General features: G+C 42.0%; 1 protein-coding gene across 6 annotated transcripts in view; it reads left to right on the forward strand.

The window, feature by feature from the left end:
- Positions 1-21,614, forward strand: part of LOC133156414 (pleckstrin homology domain-containing family A member 5-like) — a 61,506-nt gene that overhangs the window by 22,193 nt on the left and 17,699 nt on the right. For 5 of the 6 annotated variants that reach the window (XM_061282096.1, XM_061282092.1, XM_061282091.1 and 2 more), the window contains one exon: positions 16,396-16,479. In XM_061282096.1, the coding sequence (XP_061138080.1) occupies positions 16,396-16,479 (84 nt within the window). Of the gene's footprint in view, positions 1-9,454; positions 9,689-16,395; positions 16,480-21,614 lie in introns of those variants that run through there. The other variant, XM_061282094.1, reaches the window with a different exon arrangement.

Consider the following 21,614-nt stretch of genomic DNA (forward strand, 5'->3'; position numbering starts at 1 on the left):
GGAGTGCACCCAGACTTACAGCAGTCCAAAATACACAAAGTGCTCGCGCAGAGCTCAGACGAACGACGATAGACTGACACAAACTTTTACAGAGATTACGCACATACACAGAACACACAGACAAAGGGATTCGAATCCATCTCTCATGTAGCTCACAATTTGCACTTCCAGCATACATTCCTCTCAATCTCACTCCATTCATTCCTCTCATCACACACACACTCCCCCCAATTTGGTTGCACATTTTGGATATTTTAGCGGTCTGGTCTCTCACAGGAGGAACTGTTACCACCGGATACTTTTTGAGGAGGCCTCACTTCTCCTCGGGGATCTCACAAGCACCCCAGCTATTTGAATGCGATCGTCACCGCACCCTTGTCCGCCACGACGAAGCAAAACAGAGGAGTCCGCCCTCCCACCACGGAATTTAACTGTTTCTCAAAGAACAGAGGAGCCCGCCCTCCCACCACGGAATTTAACTGTTTCTAAAAGAACAGAGGAGCCCGCCCTCCCACCACGGAATTTAACTGTTTTTAAAAGCTTGCACACCTTATTTGATCTGAACGACAGTCTCCTCTTAAATTTCCTCTTTCAATTTGCAGAATTTCGACATATAGTAACAGGTATTCTGCTTACCTTATCATTGATGAGCTCAGGGTTTAGGAGACGTCGTACCAGCTCAACGTTGTGCGCTTATCCCTTATTCAAACGGTACGCCGACTGGGAGACAGCTGTCCCAGACTAACTGTCCGATGACTTGGACACAGACCACGAGTTTGTCAATTACCCTTCTCTTGACATCACGTACGGGGTCACCAAGAAACTGTTAGGATACGGATTTTAGCTATTGATCTGACTCCAAATTGTGATCAACACTTAACACAAAAATTGCTATGTTCTAATCCACACACTGGCGCACCTAACAATTTTGCGAGTTCGTTCTGTCAAAGAGAAGACCAGTAGATCAATCAGACCGAATTTACCAATTGTTTAATCTTGACAAAGCAAGCTAATACAGGCGCCTGGGTCTTTGGGTCCTTAACACAAAAACTCGTGTGCCTTCGTGACCAGAAAGACCCAGGCGCAGTTGAATGTTCAAATCTACATCAACAGGGGGAGCTGTTGACAAGACAGTTGTTTCAACTGTATTTTGACCTTCGGCCAGTCATAAGGGAGGTCTACTCCCACCCTTGTGATTATCTGGGCAGTTTCTTGCTATATGGCCTGTTTTCCCACATGACCAGCAAACGGGAGGTCCAGCATTGTACCGTCTTGACTGACCTGAAGCGGGCTGGTCATTTGTTCCATAATTGGGAGAATCACGACTGTACCCCCCTCTACCCTTGCCACGGAATTTGTTACGACCACGCCCCTCCAGGCGCGGTTCGAAGGTCTTATTTTGATAAAACATCTCAGACTGCTCTCCTTTAACAAAAAAAAAAAAAAAAAAAAAAAAAAAAAAAAAAAAAAAAAAAAATATAATGGTAACACAAACCAGCAAAAACAACCAAAAGCACATGGTAGACTTCGCGCAGGCTACAGCCCGATTAAAGCACTCACCAAATGACTCTCTAATGCTCATGTTTTGGATCTCCCCAGAGTCAACACCCTGAGCTTCGGGTTGGTGTCTTGGAATTCTTCTGCTAGCTTTCGTGTCAACCCTGGATCTTGACACCAGAATCAGGCACTATTACCAGACTTTGCTCACCTTCCGTACTTAGGTTGGGTCTGCGGAGATCACTTTTTTACAATGAGTTAAATGAATCCACGTGTTGCGTTCGGCTATTTTTAAAGCATTAGGTGTCGTGAGTAGTACCAAAAAGGGACCTTCCCACTTGGGTGAATGCCAATTCTTCCTCTTGACACTCCTGATCAAAACCCAGTCTCCCGGTACCACTTTGGGGTCTTCCTGCAGAGAAATGGGTTCATCATCAGTGTTATTGGTTAGATTCTTTTGACGTTCCAACATTTTTCTCATGTAATCAGCTAACGTGGCTTCCTCGGGGATCTCCCATGTGTTTTTGAACTGAGGAAGCCTGTAAGGTCTCCCAAACATAGTTTCATAAGGAGTTAGCCCTGTTGTACTTGTAATATTTATGTACATTTTAACCAGGTCTAAACACTGAGTCCACGGTCGTCTTGTTTCTTCCATACATTTCTTTAATCTGTTTTTTATAGACTGGTTCGCTCTCTCAACCAGGCCAGCGGATTGCGGTCTGTATGAACAATGGTTCTTTACATTTATGTGGAACATTCTCCCAATGTTATGCACTATTTGATTTACAAAATGTGGACCATTGTCGCTATAAATTGTTTCTGGAATACCGTACCTTGGAATGATGTCTTTGCATAAGGCTTTTGCCACTGTGAGTGCATCTGCATGTTTGGTAGGAAATATTTCTACCCATTTAGAAAATGCGTCTATTATGACCAATCAATATTCTTTCCCTTCACATTTATGTAATTGGATATAATCCATATGTATTGTCTGAAACGGGTACAATGGAGTCGGGAATTTCCCTCTCTGAGGTCTTAAATTGCCTTGTGGGTTATGTTTAGCACAGATCAAACACGCTCTGCAAAATCGTTGTGAAAAAGCGGCAAAGCCGTATGTTGTATAAATAGCCTCGACTTGTTTCACCATACCCCCCGCCGAGACATGGGTGACCCCGTGACTTGAAATAGCAGCCCATTTGAACAAGCTACGAGGCAAGACAGGTTTGCCCAAAGGTCACACAAAAAGACCATCGGTGGAGGCTGCCACCACGGCCCTCACGCATGGTGGGAGAGCACATGCAACACTGTCCAGTTTAGAGGAATAAAAAGCAATAGGACGCAATTTTGAGCCATGTGATTGGAGCAAAACAGAGGTCATGTAATGACCTTTGCAGTCAACAGTCTGGACAAACACCTTATCATAGTTGGGTAAGGCTAGAGTGGAGCTGGAGACCAAAGCCTGTTTGATCAAAACAAAAGCATCCTCGGCTTCAGGAGTCCATTTTAAGTGAGCGGACATTGAGATGTCTTCCACATACATCAATTTGGACAGAGGAGCAACAATTTGGGCATAATCAAGTATCCAGTTTCTACAATAACCTGTGAGACCCAAAAAAGACATCATTTGCTTCTTTGTTAGTGGCTTAGGAGCTTGTACAATAGAGGCTTTTCTGCTTTCAATTATGGATCGACCTTGGGAACTTAGATTGTGGCCTAGATACTTAATTTCAGCAGACCACAGTTGAAGCTTGTTCTTGCTGACCTTGTGGCCTTCACTTGCCAAGTGATGCAGCACTGCAAGCGTGTCTTTTTGGCAAGAGGCAAAATCAGGAGATGCTATCAAAATGTCATCAACATAAAGCAAGATCTGACTTCCCATTGGCGGGACAAATTTAGCCATGCTGGCTGCCATCACCTGGGAGTAAATTGTCGGGCTTTCACAGTACCCTTGTGGTAACCTTGAAAAGGTGTACCTTGAGCCAGCATATGTAAACGCAAACCAAAACTGACTCTCTTTTGCAATAGGGACAGAGAAAAAAGCATTGCTAATGTCAATCACTGTGAAGATTTTCGTATCAGGTGTCAATGAATTCAACAAAGTATGCGGGTCAGGGACACAAGGTGCTCTCTGAATAACAGCATTGTTTACAGCTTGCAAGTCTTGCACCATTCTCCACCCCACAGAAGGGGGTGCCTTCTTTACAGGGAAAATTGGGGTATTGCAAGGAGAATCCGGGCAAGGAACGATGACACCTGCTTTTAATAAATCAGAAATAACAGGTGCTATACCCTGTAAGGCATCAGGTTTTAAAGGATACTGCCTCACACAAGGGCGGTATTCAGTTTTAGGTCTTATGACAACAGGAAGCGCACCTTTCACTAAACCAACGTCAGAAGGACCCGCAGACCAAAGATGACTTGGGACCTCAGCGAGGATGTGCTCGTCATTGGACGTCAACACATAATCTCAAGATGAGGGTGTTTGCTCAACACCAGGATCAGCGTGGATTCCACTAATGAATGACAAGGCTTTAGTCATATTTTGTTTGAAGAGCTTGGTGGAAGGACTGTAAAAGGAGTCAGGATTAACCTGAGTCCAGTCAGAAGCTGCCAAGGCATCACCAGCCATAAATCCTAAACTCTGCCAGGCTGCGGTGTGAGGCCTGTAGAGAGAGATGTGGAGCGGAGTGGGAGACACGTGTAACTTCTGCACAGCAGGGGGAGCCGCTTGTATGACTACACAAGCACGGCTCTCACCATCGTGCAGAAGGAAAGAAGTTGTCAAGGTGGCAGGTGTAGCAGCCTCAAGCATGTTCTCGTAGTTGTGATCAGGACCCGGTGTGTCTTTATGCCACATAGTTATGTGTAGTTGATTGGCTTCCATTGCTTGTTCAGGGCAGCGCAAAAGGGTGGCCACACGGGCCAAAAGAGGGGAACCAAATTCCATCACTTCTGCGTCAGCCAAATCCAATGAATAAAAATAGTAGCAGTGAAATTGGCCAAATATCTGTAACTGGTGTCGCCTTTTGACAGCAATTTGACCATTAAGAGACACAAGGGAAAGCCCAAGGGCAGTGAGAGCGTCTCTACCTAGCAAATTAATAGGGCAACTGGGCATCAGCAAAATGGGAATGCAACAACTTCCCCCTTCTGGGTCCCGTATCCAAACTGGTCGAGACTGGGGAACTGGGGTTGCCAGCCCATTCGCTGCTCTCACCCAAAAGGATCTACCGTTACTTTGCACATCTGCAGGTATGTCACGACACGTGGTCACACATGCCCCTGAGTCACACAAAAAGGTTATTGGAGTCCCGTTTACGAATAGAGTTATCACTGGCTTCTCAACATTGTTCATCAACAAATCTTGAATGTTCAAATCTACATCAACAGGGGGAGCTGTTGACAAGACAGTTGTTTCAACTGTATTTTGACCTTCGGCCAGTCATAAGGGAGGTCTACTCCCACCCTTGTGATTATCTGGGCAGTTTCTTGCTATATGGCCTGTTTTCCCACATGACCAGCAAACGGGAGGTCCAGCATTGTACCGTCTTGACTGACCTGAAGCGGGCTGGTCATTTGTTCCATAATTGGGAGAATCACGACTGTACCCCCCTCTACCCTTGCCACGGAATTTGTTACGACCACGCCCCTCCAGGCGCGGTTCGAAGGTCTTATTTTGATAAAACATCTCAGACTGCTCTCCTTTAACAAAAAACACGGTGCCCATTTTCCCCTTCTCTTTTGCTCTTTATGCATTGACAACTTTCTCGGCGTGTATAGCATGATCAATGAACTGTGGCAAGGTAGATGTCGGGAAAGTGATCATATGTTTAGTGATCCAGCTCTGGATTGCTGGTCGCGAATTTGCATGTAGAGCGTTTTTGAGTTGTTGGTCATAAACATCAGATCCATGCTCCAAGCCACTATTGGCCTTGAACACTCTCTCGAGTCTGTGCCTAAAGTCTTCAAACAACTCATCTTCTTTTTGTTTGGTTCGGCCAATGTCTGTGTAATTTGCCCTACGTTCAAATTTTATTTTGATCCTGCCCAATAGTTGGTCAATTTCTCTTTGTAATGGCACCCCGTTACATTCCAATGGACGGCCCCGGGAATCAAAGGGATCCCAGGTGCCTTTAACGCTTGCCCAATGTTTGGTTAAAGATGCCATAAAAACCTGTTGTACTTCATCGCCTCTCAAATTGTACGAAGCAATGAGTTGTCCCATGTCGGTACAATATTGATCAACATCTTCAGTGGGCAACGCTATACCCTCAATTGCTGATTTTATATCAGCGTGGGTCCATGTTCTGTATACTAAAATTGTGGGTCCTCCCTCATCATGAGGATTTGCCACTTCAATCATCGGGTATGCGTCTGCGTCAGCCGAAGGAACCAACTTAGCACGGCCCCGCGTCAACATACCACGAGCACGGCTCCGCGTCAACATACCACGAGCAGAAGCACCATACTCAGGAGGATGATTTGTGCTTGGTAATTTGGGGTACAGAGACGGGAAAATTGGTTCACTTTGGCGTGCTGCAATCTCCGTCTTTATAGATTGATCAATTTTTTTCATCCTCATTCATCGCATCGTCAGCTTTGGCCTTCAAGCGAGCCCGCGCTGACACTGTCTCATCATCCTCCTGCCTGTGCAACAACAAGTTCTTTTTTATCTTTCCTCCGTCTTCCTTATCTCTCAGTCTTTCTCTTATCTGCCCACATTTTCTCTTCTCAGCCTCCAATTCCCATTTTACTATTAGATGATATCCGTCGTTATTCCTCTTTACACCACATTTAGCATCAATTGATTGTTTTAGGTTATTCAACGAATTTGTTTTCAGCTGACCGTCAAATTTGTAATCGGTTATCCATTTGTCAAGATATTTTACATTTTCGGGGTCAACTTCTTCCATCAATGTCCAATCTTTGCATTTCAATTCATGTCGGGGCAGCGGCTTTTGCTTGCTATTTGCTGTCCCCATGATTTATTTGTTTAGTTTACGGATTTGGCAATTTGAATGGCACCCGCAGTGTCCTAAAGCCAATTTAGTTCACAGGACAGTGGATAAATGTTCGATGTGTGGTGGGTCTCCGGAGGAAACGGAGAATCCTTGCCTTCGTCCACACAAAGCCACTGTTTACACTCCTGCGTGTTTATACAGAGGACTCAAACCTCAAATCAGAGCTCAAATGAGGTCACTCTCAGTCAAACCATACACACGCACACACACACACAATGCGCATTCCTATCGTCTCACAGGCAAGCAGGGGAGCCCGCCCTCCAGTGGATTTTAACAACTCTTTAACCTTCCTATTGTGTAAGGAAAACTTATCTTTACCTTTTTCCCAAAGTAAATATAAAACCTACCTTTTCACGGAGAAAGAAGCCAAACCAGCTAAACAAGGGATAAGGAAAACCCACCACAGATGGCAGCAGAAAACTAACACAGTAGGAAGGTTAGTGCGGAGGCCCCACCACACCTCAGCGGGATTTAACTGCTCCAACTACCTGTACTTCTTTATTTCTTTAGAAAACAGAGGAGTCTGCCCTCCTGTGGAATTTAACTGACGTTTACGTCAGGGGACTCCAGCATCCCATACAGAATTTAACTGTCTCTAAATATGCACTTGATAGGGTCTAGAATTGTCAAGGTTTCAAGTGACCTCTTGCCACTACATTTTCATTCCTTTCAACAGAATCAACATTCATACTCACAGTCCGCTGGGCCTTTCCCTCGGACGATCTCGTCAACCACTCCGGCGTCCAGCTGACTGATCGAGTCAGCCCCGTGAAAAGGGTTTCTTTATATGCCTTGGCCAAGGACTTGTCCTGCGTCGAAAAGTCAGCCGGAACCCGAAGTAGGTCTATTGAGATCCCGGACGAGCCCCCAAAAATCTGTCAGGTTCAAAATCAGCAAAAGGATCAGCAGACAAAACCAGTGAGGCAAAATGTTGAGTCTTTTCTCGCGAGGAGTGCATCCAGACTTACAGCAGTCCAAAATACACTAAAGATCTGTCACACCCCTCGCTCTTTTTATTAAGGGATGCCCTATCTACAATGTGAGACCAGCCCCTAACAGGTGGGGGGGAAAGCATGGCCTAGTCTCATGAGAAAATAAAGGAGCGCAAGGACATAAACAAGTATTCTATGTGAAACAAGTAGTTACAGACAGGACGCCATGGGAAAGGAATGCAAGGACAGAATGTCATGTGCAGACATCAACAGAGTAGATTGAGCTATCAGCAACTTTCTTGGATTCCCAGAGGTGTAGAAGGTCAGGAAGCCCCAGACAGCATCGTATGACTTGTTGTGGACTGGTGGACGTCTGCAAGGCGAAACAGCAAGCATTCTGCGCAATAACTTATTAATAAGTACTCATTAGGGAACGCATGATAACATATATATACAATTTATCTAACACCGTGTATCCTCCAGATAAAGTGTCCGTTGTGTGTCCCAAGTGGTAGGTACATCCCACGTCTCTGAAGAGAAATCCTCCCTGGAGAAACAATGATAGCTGAAGGACTGACTTTGTAATAGATATGTGGTGCATTATTGATGTTGCAAAGCTGGTCAAGGTGGTTCACTTATTCCTGATGGTGTCAATGGTCGCATATATAAATTCGTGTTGGAATATTTAAACGGCAAAAGATGGTAAGTGTGGGCGAAAAGCAGACTTTACGAGGGAGCTGATTGGCTGGGGATGTCTTTGTGCTCCATTGACTACACAAATAGCAGGTTGATGAGCGGAAGAGCTGTTTGACTACTGGGCAGGGTCACAAGGTCATTGTTAGGGCTTTCATCTCTTCAATGGCTGCAGGCTTCTTATGAAAAACCTGATCTTTAGTTCCATCTCCCACTTACCGGTCAGTGTGTCGCCAGTATTTATAAACAAGACTGCAAGCCACTACATTTGATACAGCTCGAATTAGTTGTGATACAAAGGCAGTCAACGCAGGCGAGTTCAACACACTCCAGTTAGAAAAAAAACTTCAAAACCAGAATGATTTTTTAATTTCTCCCTCTCAGATATTCTGGGAGGTTCTATCTGGGAGGTTCCATGAACTGTGTGCGTAGTATTCACAAACACTTCATCATAGGGGAGTCAAATAGTTTTAGGATGAGTTATTAACAGCTCAGTGCAGCCATATTTGTTTTCTCAACAGGTCACCTTTGTCAAGGCTTGCTGAAGTATGAGCGGAGGTGCTATGTTCTCTGGCAAGAGAACACATCTTGCAAAAAAAAAAAACAGGCTTGCTTTGTGTAAACTGTGAATTTGCGGAGGAACCTCAAAAAAATCCGTAGATACTTATTGATAACTTTATGTAAGCTATTTTCAAGGTGTTGAAATTCATAATGGACACAAGGTTTAATTTCATGACAAAGAATAGTTTTAAGATCATGATTTGGTTCGCCACAAAATCATCATGCATTTATTCCATTTCACGTTTACATGATGCACTTTTAAATGAGCAAACGTATTTGATCTGCCACGTGCATATCAAGAGACGATGACGTCACGTAGCCAGTAGCAGAGCTGCACTTTATTTGTTTATGGGCTCGGTGTGTGGCTACTTTGTAAGGCAGTTTATTTTTTTGCACCTTACCTAATACGTGCAAAAAATAATAATTCTCCACTATATTACATGTGGTCTCAGATTTTTAATATAATTTTATCATGAAGCTATTGTTGAAGTCAAGGAAAAAATGAGCCTAGATTTCATGAATTTGAAACTGTTAATGAAAAGACTGCACATTACATGACGTCATAGTTTCCATTCATTTTCACAGCCTACACAACTACAATAAATGGTTTGTCATGATGTGTGACCCATCCTAGTCCATGTTTTCCCGAGTGTGTAACCTGCACTTTGCTTCACATCCGGGCTGTGACGTCACCAGCTCTCGGGTTTCACTCCAGCGCTTTTGCATGCGCGCGCACGCGTGCACGAGCTTGTGTGTGTGCCCGCAGTCCTGGCGCGCGTCGCTCGTTAGTCAGCGCGAGGAGGACGTCTCGATCGCAAGGCGATGAAGCACCAGCACGATTATTTGTAAATAACAACTAGAAACTAACTACTAGCTTGTTTTTTCCCCCCACTGGATAGAAGAGCTCCTCATTTCTCGACCATTTTTCACCATTTTTTTTTTCCTGTTACCTGCGTGGACGTTACGGAGACTTTGCAGGAAACTGTAAGTAAAAACAGTTAAATATTTAAAAAGTCGCACTTTGTGATAAAAATTGTGCAGCGAGGGGACTTGGTCTCTGCATTTGGTGGCAGATAATGTTTTTCTGCAGGGTTCCCCTTATTGTTTTATTTAAATTAAGTCTTCTTTGAAGTTAACGACCGTATGCTCCCAAAGTCAGTTGTGATCGGCACTAGAATAAGTGCTGTGCAGGATGCATGGATGGATGGTCTTAGGAAGGGATGTCAAACTCATTTTTTTCGCCGGCCGCATTCCATCTTTCAGGGCGGGCCATTATGACTGTCGACTCAAATAAATGTATGAGCACCTCATATTATATACAGTAAAAGGTACAAAACAAACTGACAAATAACTCGTTTTTAAATCAGGCGAGTAAAAACTGGTCAAATGTTTAAAAAATATATACATATATATTAAAAGTGAAGACAATTTGCAATTCTAGTAATGACATGAATTTGATGCACAATTTGTCTTTGCGGGCCACATTCAATGATGTGGCGGGCCGTATCTGGCCCCCAGGCCTTGAGTTTGACACCGAGGGTCTCAGGCATCAAATTTTGAGCTTGCATTATGTACATGCACATCCTATTTGTGGTTCTTTTTCGAAATTCCAAGCAGTCAGTATAAGCCATAGTTTGCACACAGGACACTTGCATGTAAATATGACCGTTACTTCTGGTTGTATTGCTGACTCTTTGAAGTTTTTAGCCGGTAATTACGGGTTGTTACTCTGCAACTAAATGCCTTACTCTCTACAAACCACCCAAACCGCATCTACACGACCATGTTATCAAGTGTTGTCAGTGAGACACTGTTTGCTTTTAAGCATGAATTATTTTAAAAATCAATTGACCTGGTTGTTCACTGTTCCAATGTTTGCATACACGATGTTATCAGCTTGTTTCGTCCCAGCAGAGACTCGTGTCCAAGCAGTAAAAAGTGACTACAGGCTATATTTTGTCTGTGGCTCCAATGTGTCGTGTATGCATGGCCAAGCAGATGTCTCATTGTCAAAGGAAAAATAACGAATTACTGGTTATCAAAAGCCCCCCCAAAAAAGTCATCTGAGTTGAGTGTACTTGTCAATGTTGGAAACATGGTCTGTGTGGGAGCTTGGGGGGCGGGGCACTTTGTCTTTGAAGATTGGCCCATAAAATCAACCAACGTCTCCGTTGAGGAAATTGAGCTGTTTAGATGGAGAAGTCAAATGAATTAAACTTGCGTCTGCGGCCTCATTAACCAGCGGATTAGCAGCAATGCAGATGTACAGGCCGGTTGCACTCCTAATTGCTTGACCAGCTCTCTGGACCCAACACATCTATCACAGCGGGGGGAAGCGTCTGATTTGATTTTAGGCTTTGAGTCATGGGAGGATAAACAGCCCCAGCTCAATTTCACCCAATCATCTCTTGGTCAAGTTGAAGTCTTCCTATGACCTTATTTACTCCAGTGTTACTGTAAAGCACTTCTAAATAGTCTTATTATCCCAGCCTGAGGTCTTCATCCGTTTCTTTAAGAAGCCGACCTTGATTAGATAGTTCTGAATACTATTTTGGGTCACTCATGACACATTTGACTTTGTCTTTACAGTAGCCTGATGTTTAAATATGTGTTACATGAGCAATTCATTGTTTTGTTTTCACGCGACTGCATCTACGGTGAAGTCGAATGAATTTTTTTTTCCATATTTTGTTTTAAAAGTCATTTTGTCACCATCGCGCTCAAATCATCTGTTCAGCTGTGTCACCTTGACACCGTTTTATCACAGTCACAACTTGCCTTAGGGGGGTGAATAATTGAATTATTTGGACGAAAAAAAATCTGATTTGTTGCCTGAATGAGCAGCTGTTTGCTATGGTTAGGTTGAAAGGTGAAAGTCAAAGCTTAAACTCCCGGCAGATTTCCCCATGTTTTCAAGATTCTCATAAATACATTAGTGTAAATGGCTCGGCTGATTTTGTAGCAGTACTTGTTGCATTTTTGGTGGCCACCCTCAGGAGGGGGGGTTGCGAAGGGGGTCTTTTTTGTCTTTTTGGTCTTTTCTTCTGTTGCCCCCCACATGCACTCGTCCAAACTGCCTATTCTGCTTATTCAGACCGGCTTTTGTGAGGAGGGCCATTCATACCTCATGTGGTATTGAGGAGTTCCTCTCCAGTTCAAGTCTTTTCACTTGTAGTTGAGGACAGTCACCTGATGCTACGGCACATCTCCTGTCCCTTTGCATTTAATAAACTCAGCTTTACAGGCTTTTTATTTTTTATTTTATTTAAATGTTACACCAATGAAAGACAATGAACCGGCTGAGACCTTCCACCTGTCAGCTTGTCAGTTAGTATCACCAAGAGTACTCTCAGTACTCTAACGATTGCCATGCATAATGCCAAAAAAATGTCAAAATATCCTGAACGACCTCACAAAATCTCAGGAGACCTCTAATATGCAAGCTTCAAATGATTTGCCATACTTTGAAGTCAGTGTTTCTGATTTTATTTCCTATGGGGGGAAAAAAAATTATAAAATGGAATATCAAAAGAAAATTAGTGTTCTGAAATTTTTATAATGATACTGAGGCATTTTGATTTAGGTCCACACCAACAGTGTGATTAGGTGATAAACACCTCGTGTGAAAAGAGAGCTGAGTGTGTCTTGTTCTGATAGGAAATAAGGTTATGGTGCAGGAGTCGGAATTGTCTATCGCGTGGACTTATTTAATAGGGTCATAAAATTTGACCCGCGCAGCACTACCAGAGGAAGGATGCCATCCTACTTGGCACTTGTGAAGTGGTGATTAAGGCAACCAATCTATGTAGTGAGGGAAAACGATGCTGGATGGCCTGACCTCTTCACAGAAGTTTCCTCGAAGCGGCGTTCATTTTTGCGTTGCCGCTAACGTTAGCATAACACTTCAAATGGGATCAGTTGATCAGTTCAAACTCTCCAAGTGGTTGCTGATCTCATTTTTCCATTTCAGCTCAAGATTTAGGAATTCCCCCTCACTTCTCAAATAAGCATTTAATTCCAGCTTTTATTTGATTTTCAAATAATTCCACAAAGCTACCAACCGCTGTTGTTAAAATAATCTGATTTGATGTTAGGAAACTTGCAATGCGGCAGGCCTTTAGTTGTTAGTGCTTGACCTAGTAGTAGTAGAAGAGGCGTTCAAGATCAAAGACCCCCCCAGCTCAATAAAAACTAAGCTTGGGAGGTGCTGACCTCAAGCTCCCCACTTCTACAGTTCACTGCTCATTATTATGGACAAGACGGTTCAGACCTCAGGAGACTGCCCCGCCCTTCCCACTGTGAGGCAATCACCTCATCATGCTCGCATGGCCAAGTTCTCCACCTCTTGAGATCTAAAGACAAGACGTGTCCTTCGTCCCGATCCACCTCTTAAACCAATTTCTCCTCTCGAAAACAACAATAAATAACGAAAAATGAAGACCATGTTTTGCCCTCTTTGTGAAGCGCAAAGAAATGTTACCATATGTTGCCTTGAAATAATCCCCAACTTACTGCCGACTACTGCGACCACAGACCACATCCCTCATAACATGTGCAACCATTTTGAGCGACGTTATTGCTAAGTTTAGTCACTCGATGCGTTTTGATAAAATATATTTATATTTTTTTCTTTTCTTTTTTTTTGTAATTATAGCTTCTGTCACAAATGGCCTAATATTAGCCATGGTTTATGTGTTTACTGTTTGTAGGACTGGTCAATGTCAGGCCTGCCCTGTGTGACAAAGAAGCCACAATTGGAGACATCTACGCTGGTAGACAATTTTAAGTTAATTATTTTTCTTTTTAATAGAAAACGCCACAAATTAAAATACGTATTCTCTGTGTTAAACAGTAATGCAAGTAAGATACAATTCTTAACTGTCCTACAAGTGCAAAAGCATTTTTGGAACAAGATCAAACTTACAAACTGGTTCTGAAAACCAATTCAAACCAACCAAATCCTCCCAAACCAAGACTTATGAAATAAAAAGCTAAATAGAATGAAAAGCCCCAAACTTTTATAGCCCTAGTTGCAAGTTGGAAAGGTTAAGCTAATGGAAAATGAGACATGAAACTAATTTATAAAATGATCTTGCTGACATATTTTTCTTTTAAGTCACATCTTTAGATAAGAGGGCAGAAGTGCACAGTTTTGTTTGGGATTGAACATTGCCCTTCTTAAGAAACTGCGATTAAACATGACAAATCGACTTCAAATGTTCCAGTCAGTGTTCTTGAAAGTGGACACTTCAGCAATAAGAAAACCACAGACTTGGCCAACTCATTTATATCAAGGTCATTGCGATTTTCGGCCAATACCACATCGCTATATCAAATTCAAGTATTTGTCGTAACTATAGAGACAGAGCCATGTAATCACGCGGTTCAAGCCTGAACCGGAGGAAGATTTTTTTGGGGTGTATTTCTGTATTTTATACTGCTTTTCTATCCCTCTTTTTTTCTTTCCATGAGGTCAATAGCACATATTATTAGCACATACTGTAATATCCTCTGTGGCCATCGGGTCTAAACCACAAAACCTTGTGAATCAATTATCAAGTTTAAAGCGAATGCAAACGCTCAAGAAAGACTTTTGAAGTGGTCGTGATACATTTTGATGGAAATAAACTCACCCTTGTTCCATTTCTCGGCTAAATGCATTAACTCGTGCTGTTTAAACCAATGTATTATATTCTTTCAAGAGGTTACGTGTGAATTACGGTGCCATGTGTCCATGGTGCTCTGTTTCCAACAGTCTGTAATTATGGACGTGAACTGTGGAGACTATTCCCCACCACGCTAAACTGAAACCAAACCCTCCTATTTCCCCTCTCGGTATTTGCTCTTTTCAGCACACGAGAAGCGTGTCTTTAAAGGCTGTGTTATTTTTGGGCTGCAGTTTGACTCCCTTGTGTTGAAGGCGAATCGAAATGTAAAAGCACGTGGAAAGATTGTTGACATTGCTTCTCTTCACATATGTGATGGAAAGTCGTCTTTAATTGCCCCTGCACTCGTTCAACTTGGGGCTTTGCTTTATATCGACAGCCGTCGGCAGTTACGAAACCATCACGGAAATGCAACGTATAATGCCACGCGTGTGGTATGATGAGCCCAGGCTCTGTGTTGAATCAATTATGCATACTTGTCACAGTTCAAAATCCCGACTCTTAAACACATGATTTATGAGTGACAGTAGATGCTAGTTGTGTTTCTCCGACCATCGGCGTGACACAAAAAGGCTGACCACGCAACTTGGAAAGCTGCGACCAATCGGTGAGATTGGAATTCTAATCGTGTTGGGATAAGTTGGCTTAAGCATGGATGTGGCAAAGCAGGCAGGACCGCAAAAGAGTTAACCCCAGTTCATATCGTAGATTGTGGTGAGATTTGTTATTATTAATAAAGGAATGGAATAGTTTTGCAAGATTCAACTTTTACATCTAAATCATTCAGCACTGCCCTTGAGAGAGGGGAAGTATGTCTTTTGCTATCTTACACACTTAACTTCAAACAACTTAAGATATATGTATCCTTTTTTGGGCGGAATGAGGAGCTTTTGATATTTCATGAATAAATATTTGAATGTTTTTTTAATCCGACAGTGTTTGGAAGAGTTCGGCCCTTTTCTATTTGGATTCAGTTTTTATGTAAACTGTCAGAGCTGAGCTGTATGATATTATTTGCATCAGGGCTGTGGACTCGGTCGGATTTTTGCACCGAGTCCGAATCCGGCCTCTTGACCACGAGTCCGAGTCCGGCTGTCCATTTTTTCTGTTAATTCATGTGACTGCTTAGTCTTTATTCAAGGCTAATTTAGATGAAAATCTAAATAATTACCACAGTTTTGTGATGGCTTTGTCTTTATTAAACATATAAACGAATACAATAAACAGATACTTTCAAGTTTTAATCATTAATTACACCATTATAGCTCAGACATTTATCTAAACACAAATAATTAGTGACGACCCCACGACTATCGAAACACATCAATGATATAAGCTGGGTGACATACTCGTCCTTGACATTGGTACATAATGTAAACATTAGCCTAAGTGCAACTCAACGTGGCCGCATTGATCGTAACTTACGCTCCGTTTCCCCCTCAAATCTAGAGGCAAAACATTGTTCTCTCGCTGCTCCCGGGTTCTTCCATCTTGGCTGCATTGTGGGTCTTGTACGTGCACGCACGCAGGCAGGCGGACGCGCACGCAACAACTATATTTGTCTTCATAACAAGCAAGCAGGGCTGTGGACAGTATTCCTACGCGCATTCTCAGCAGCATGATGAAAATAAAATTGAACGTATTTTTTTTATTGTCGGACTCGGTGGACTCGGTCAAAATCAGCACCGAGTCCGAGTCCGGCAGAAATGACCGAGTCCGACAAGTCCGAGTCTCCGAGTCCACAGCCCTGATTGGCATTATTTTACATGAACCAAATCCAGTATCATTCTTACTATTATCTACAGTACAGTACTTTTTTTAGAATATTTATATGTGTTATCATATCGTAATAGAATAAAAAGTCATGAAAATCGACTAGCTGATTAATCGTCCGGGCCCAATTCAAAATCATTTCTTACCTTATTCCTTCATAATCTTATTTTGAATGTTAAAAAAAATGGTTCTGTCCAGTGTAGCTGACACTTTCTCACCACTTTTCTCCCTCCCTTCTGCTCTTTTTCATAGCCATAATGAGCGAAAGGTGACTTGCAAGCATCCCGTCTCAGGCTCGCCTTCTCAAGACAACTGCATCTTTGTCATCAACGAACAGTAAGTCTTGTGTTTTTTTTTTTCATCAGAATGTCACTGGCTTGCGTTTCCAGCACGGCGACATGCTGCTGAAACTTCCGATGCCTTCCCAGCCTCTGACTCTAATTGCATCTCTGCCCCCATCAGTCAAAGGCTGTTGTAAGTGCCCTTGCCAATTATTTGTAAGATGGAGGCAGAAACTCAAACGGCCTTTGTATCAAGTGTGCATCAGCCGGTCGGAATGTGATCACTCACACGCAAGTTCAAGTTTGTGACCGTTCTTGTAAGTTCCCCCATCCAATGTTATGTTCATCAGCTGAGTTCAGCAAAACATCTACAGCTTGTCCACTCGGTGGTAGTTTTGTTCCCCATCGGTGAGACTTAAAAGTAGGAACTTGAAAGGGAACAACATTTTTTAAACCAAGAATAACTTGTGCGTACAATTTACAGTACATCGTAGACCTTCAGTTTAAATCTACAGTGCTGCCTTTCAGTCATCTGTTCCAAATTCCCAAGTTTCATTTCGTTTTATCAGAAATGGGAACGAACGCTCATGCGGCTTCGTGTCGCGCGAGAAGCATCACACCGCACGCTCTCGACACATTCCTACCCTCGCTGCGTTTCTCTCACTTCTCTGCTGCTTTTCACATAAATAGGCACAACATGCTGGTGCAAGATGACATCTAAATTGGAAATATGCAAAAAAAAAAAAAAAAGGATATACCGTATTTTCCGCCCTATAAGGCGCACCTAAAAACCTAAAATTTTCTCAAAAACCAACAGTGCGCCTTATAGTCCGGTGCGCCTTATATATGGACCAAATTCCTAAATTTAAACTGGCCCAAAGCATTGTGTCATGAAATCAATCATAAGTGGCCCGCTGAAGACTATGAATCATGAATCAAAAAGACTATGGATCATTATTTTATGATTATAAAGTAATTTGTTCCGTCTGAAGTTGAAATAAAAAAGATAAAATGGAGAATGATTTGATTTGGATTAAAAATCTGACATGATGCATTAATGGTGCGCCTTATAGTCCGGTGCGCCTTATATAAGGATAAAGTTTTAAAATGGGCCATTCATTGAAGGTGCGCCTTATAGTCCGGTGCGCCTTATAGGCTGGAAAATACGGTACCATATATTTGACTCTGCGTTAGAAAAAATAATAGAATGGAAAATGTCAAACATTTGGCTGCTTTTCTGTGAAAAAGCTTCGGAACAAGCAGAAAAGAGACAATTTTATCGGCCTCACAGATAAAGAGGCCACATGGAAATGTTCCTCTGACTGCACTCAAATTTGGCATTGCAATGTTCCCAAAGATAACTTTGAGGCCATCAGAGACAAATGTGGTCAAATACAAAAAAAAACAATGAAAAGTCATGCGACATCAGAACTGCTTTATCGTTTGTTTCTCTCAAGTGTTCAGGGCAGGCCGTTCTCCTGATTAACTTGGTCACTACTTACGTGATTTCTGTTTCAGTTTTTGGTCTGATGCCATTTTCTGTTCCTTTGAGTGTCACACAAGTCTTTCACTTCTTATTCAAGTTTCCTGTTTTGCTGCTCATATTGAGGTCCAAAGGAAGGCCGCCTTACCATTTTGTCTTTGCTGTGCATGTTTCAAGCTATTTTTAGTCATCCCCATGATTATGCGCTTGATGACAGCAAATATTTGGACAGCTCACATGAGACATGTTTACCAAAGCCTGACCTTCGCCATGTATGCAAATGCAACGTTTTGTGACTACAGTTTAGAGTATCAACTATTTATTCATATTTATTTATTTATTTATTTATTTATTATTAAGACAGATTGCTATTGGGTTAGATTAATTTCAACATTGGTATTGTCGACAATATTTAATTACAATGGAACCTTGAAAGTCGAACACGTTCATACAATGTGGAATTGAATTTAAAAAAAAAAGAAGGATTACATTCGCACAAGACTCCAAATTTTGGATTGCTGTCTTCATGTTACTTCAACTCGGGTCCGAAAAATGTTAAGATACGATTTGGTCATTTTTAGGATTTTTGGGCTTGTCTGACAAATATGAAAAAGAAAAGACAGCATCAATTCAGTGGTTAAATTAAGAATGTTTTAGCCATTGCGATTTGTATTATTATTATGATTATTATTTTTACCTTTTACTAAATGGTGGAGGTCAGCTAATGTTAGCCTTCTTTCACAGTTAACGTTAAAATGTTCCATAAAAGTTTTGTTTGGTTCTCAAAATTGACATTATTCCAGTGTTCGAGTCTTCAAAGGTTCCATTGTGAGTTTTTTATGCAAAAATCCCACCTGACATAACATCCAGAGTTTTCTTCCCTTTGTTTTGTAGTGTGTATTGTGGCAAAATGTTTCACCCAGCGTGTCGCAGGTAAAAAAGCACTGTTGGCTACGGGCATTTGTGTGTCTGTAAAGCACTTGAGCGTGTCAGTGTGATGAGAAGCCTTGTTGATGCACACTAACACACATTTGAATGCTTGCCTTGCCTGAGAACCTGTTATGCATTTACATTCCAAAGTCCTGTCTCTTGTGTTCGACCAAATCTTAGAACAGATACCGGAGACAAAAGGCGAAGCTGTATCGCCTTTATAAGATAAAAAAATAAAAAGCTGCTGGGTAAATCTCTGGTATCACCACCTTGTGTTGACCATGTACTCATTTCCACCAAATCTACTCTGACTCTGCAAAGGTTGCATGATAACAAACCAGTCGGATGACACATTGTGAAGAAACGTGTTGCTATAAGCATAAGCTCACCTCGTCGCTTACTTGGATAGAACAGAGGCGCATTCATGCGATAAGGCTGGTTGAGCTCTCCAAATATCTGTAAATTGTACTCCACTGCTCAGCTCTACAGTCTATTCTGATCCCAGGTCTTTTGTACAGCCAAAAGAAAGAGAAAAAGGTTTGGTCCATTATCAAACAAAGGTATTAGTTCTTTCTTTAGAAACGCTGTGTGGTCATTTTAAAATGCACCCTCAGCCAGTTTCAGTTCAGTTACCCACACACACACACACACACACATCACTGTACACTGTTGGCTCTTCGGACCCTAATAGACACGTGCACGACACACATATGCTGTGCCCAGTGATCTAAAGCATCAAGCCTCATATGCATAAGTAATAGTTCGCCTTGTTAATGACAGGCCACACAGCAGCAGAGGAGTTCCAAACCACACGCTTTCAGTTGAGCAATCTGCTTTTAATCATATTTTCATCTGCTCTTCTCTCCTTACAGCCTCCTGCGAAATTTAAAATCATACTACTGCAAACTCTGCTTATTTCATTTACTGTTATCAGCAAATGACTAGACTTAATTAATTTATGATTCAAGACATTAAGATGGATTTGATTTCGACCTACAACTTACTTAGTCTAGTAATGTGCGGATGTTTTTTGGAAGTAGAAAGCTTAGTGCCAGACAGTAGAGAGAGTAGTCCGAATGTAATTATCATATTCAGGAATTATGTACGCCGTAATACTAAGTGGCTTGTGCAGGAGTCAGCCATCTTTTTATTTTGCCTTTGCGATGGGCATGCTTGTGTGTGTGTCTGTGTGTGTGTCTGTGTACTGCCACATACTTCATTTTTTAGATGAAGAAAATGCTCAGGAATGACAGTGCGGTCCAAAACATAGCTGTCGTGTAGTTTTGTTGTTTTGCTCCGACTATTACTGTCTTCCAAAGTCATAATCATAACCACTACAAAATTGAATCGGAGGGAGAGGGAGGATCTCCAACCTAACTCCCCAAATAGCATTTTAAAAGTTGACAGGCAGTCAGAATAACATGTTGTACAAAATGGCCTTAGACTTCAGTATGGGACAAATCTTGTGTATTAAAAGTATTGTTGAAAACAACTTTTTAGCTTCCAATATGACTGTGAAAAATATTTCGTCATTTGCATTAGAGTGGAACCTCAAGGCCTCTCTGTTGTGACCTATCTGACAAGTTTTTGACGAACTTTAGAACATTCTTCACTTCCAATGGAAATTGAGGTCAATTATTATAACTTTAGAGGTTCCTCCATTCATTTGTCCTCAGCCCACCGTAATAAAAACATTTAGAGCTCCTGTGAGGGATGTTAACGAATTGTCTTATTCGGCTAGCACTTGTACAATACAATAGATTTTAATTTCACCGCGTGGTGAGTTATTAGAATGACTAAAGCAATTAGCAATTTTCCCTATTCTTCTTCTTTAAAGATTATAAATTTCACAGTGCCTTCACAACAGATTGTCTCTTCCCTTGATGGCCGTTGCAGTGTTTTAAGGGCCATTTGACACATCACTGATTGTGCTTCACTCAAGTTTTGACTTTTCACTGCAAGTGCAGCAAATCTTTAGTGCTCATTAACCAGAGGAAGCAAATCTCAGCGGCCAGTCATCATTTTCCACAGGAAACTATTTTAGGGTTAAAAATTGTGTCCACTTTGATTCAAAGTAGCATGAGTCAGCTGCTTGTCCAGTGTCAATGAATTATTCAGTTTGCTGTCATGGCAATCTTTTAATAATGAAAGAATAAACCTCATGGGTGGTCATTAGTACCGTATTTTCCGCACTATAAGGCGCACTTTTAACGAATGGCCCATTTTAAAACGTTGTCCAATATAAGATATACGTATACATTTGGCCCGTGGGCCGGACTTTGGACACGCCTGCTGAAGTGGCTCAATATTGGTCCATATATAAGGCGCACCTGATTATAAGCCGCACTGTCGGCTTTTGAGAAAATTGGAGGTTTTTAGGTCCGCCTTATAGTGCAGAAAATACGGTAGTTACCTAATATTTTGAATGGAAAAAAATGTTGCTGCAGCTTGTTACTAACAAAGCCAAACAGCCTAACTTCGGCTCAAGATACAGGTAAGCAATCTGTGTTAAACATGCTGCATGAGATCAAGTATCATGTGAGTGGTGCCTGCATCCCCCTTTTTATTTATTTATTTTTAAACTGAGACCAAGTCATTTCATATTATGGTTTCTCGTATGTGCACCCTGATAATGACAGCATGGAATCCGAGTGTCTTTGCTGCTCCAATCGTTTCGGGCTCGTGCGTAACAAGGAATGACAGACGGAATGAATGTAAAAGAAGCACGACACCATGTAATCTGAGGATCTTGGGGTCACGGGCATCAAACGAGCAAG

The sequence above is a fragment of the Syngnathus typhle genome, linkage group LG7 (genome assembly GCF_033458585.1).
Source record: "Syngnathus typhle isolate RoL2023-S1 ecotype Sweden linkage group LG7, RoL_Styp_1.0, whole genome shotgun sequence".
In the NCBI taxonomy this organism is placed as follows: Eukaryota; Metazoa; Chordata; class Actinopteri; order Syngnathiformes; family Syngnathidae; genus Syngnathus; species Syngnathus typhle.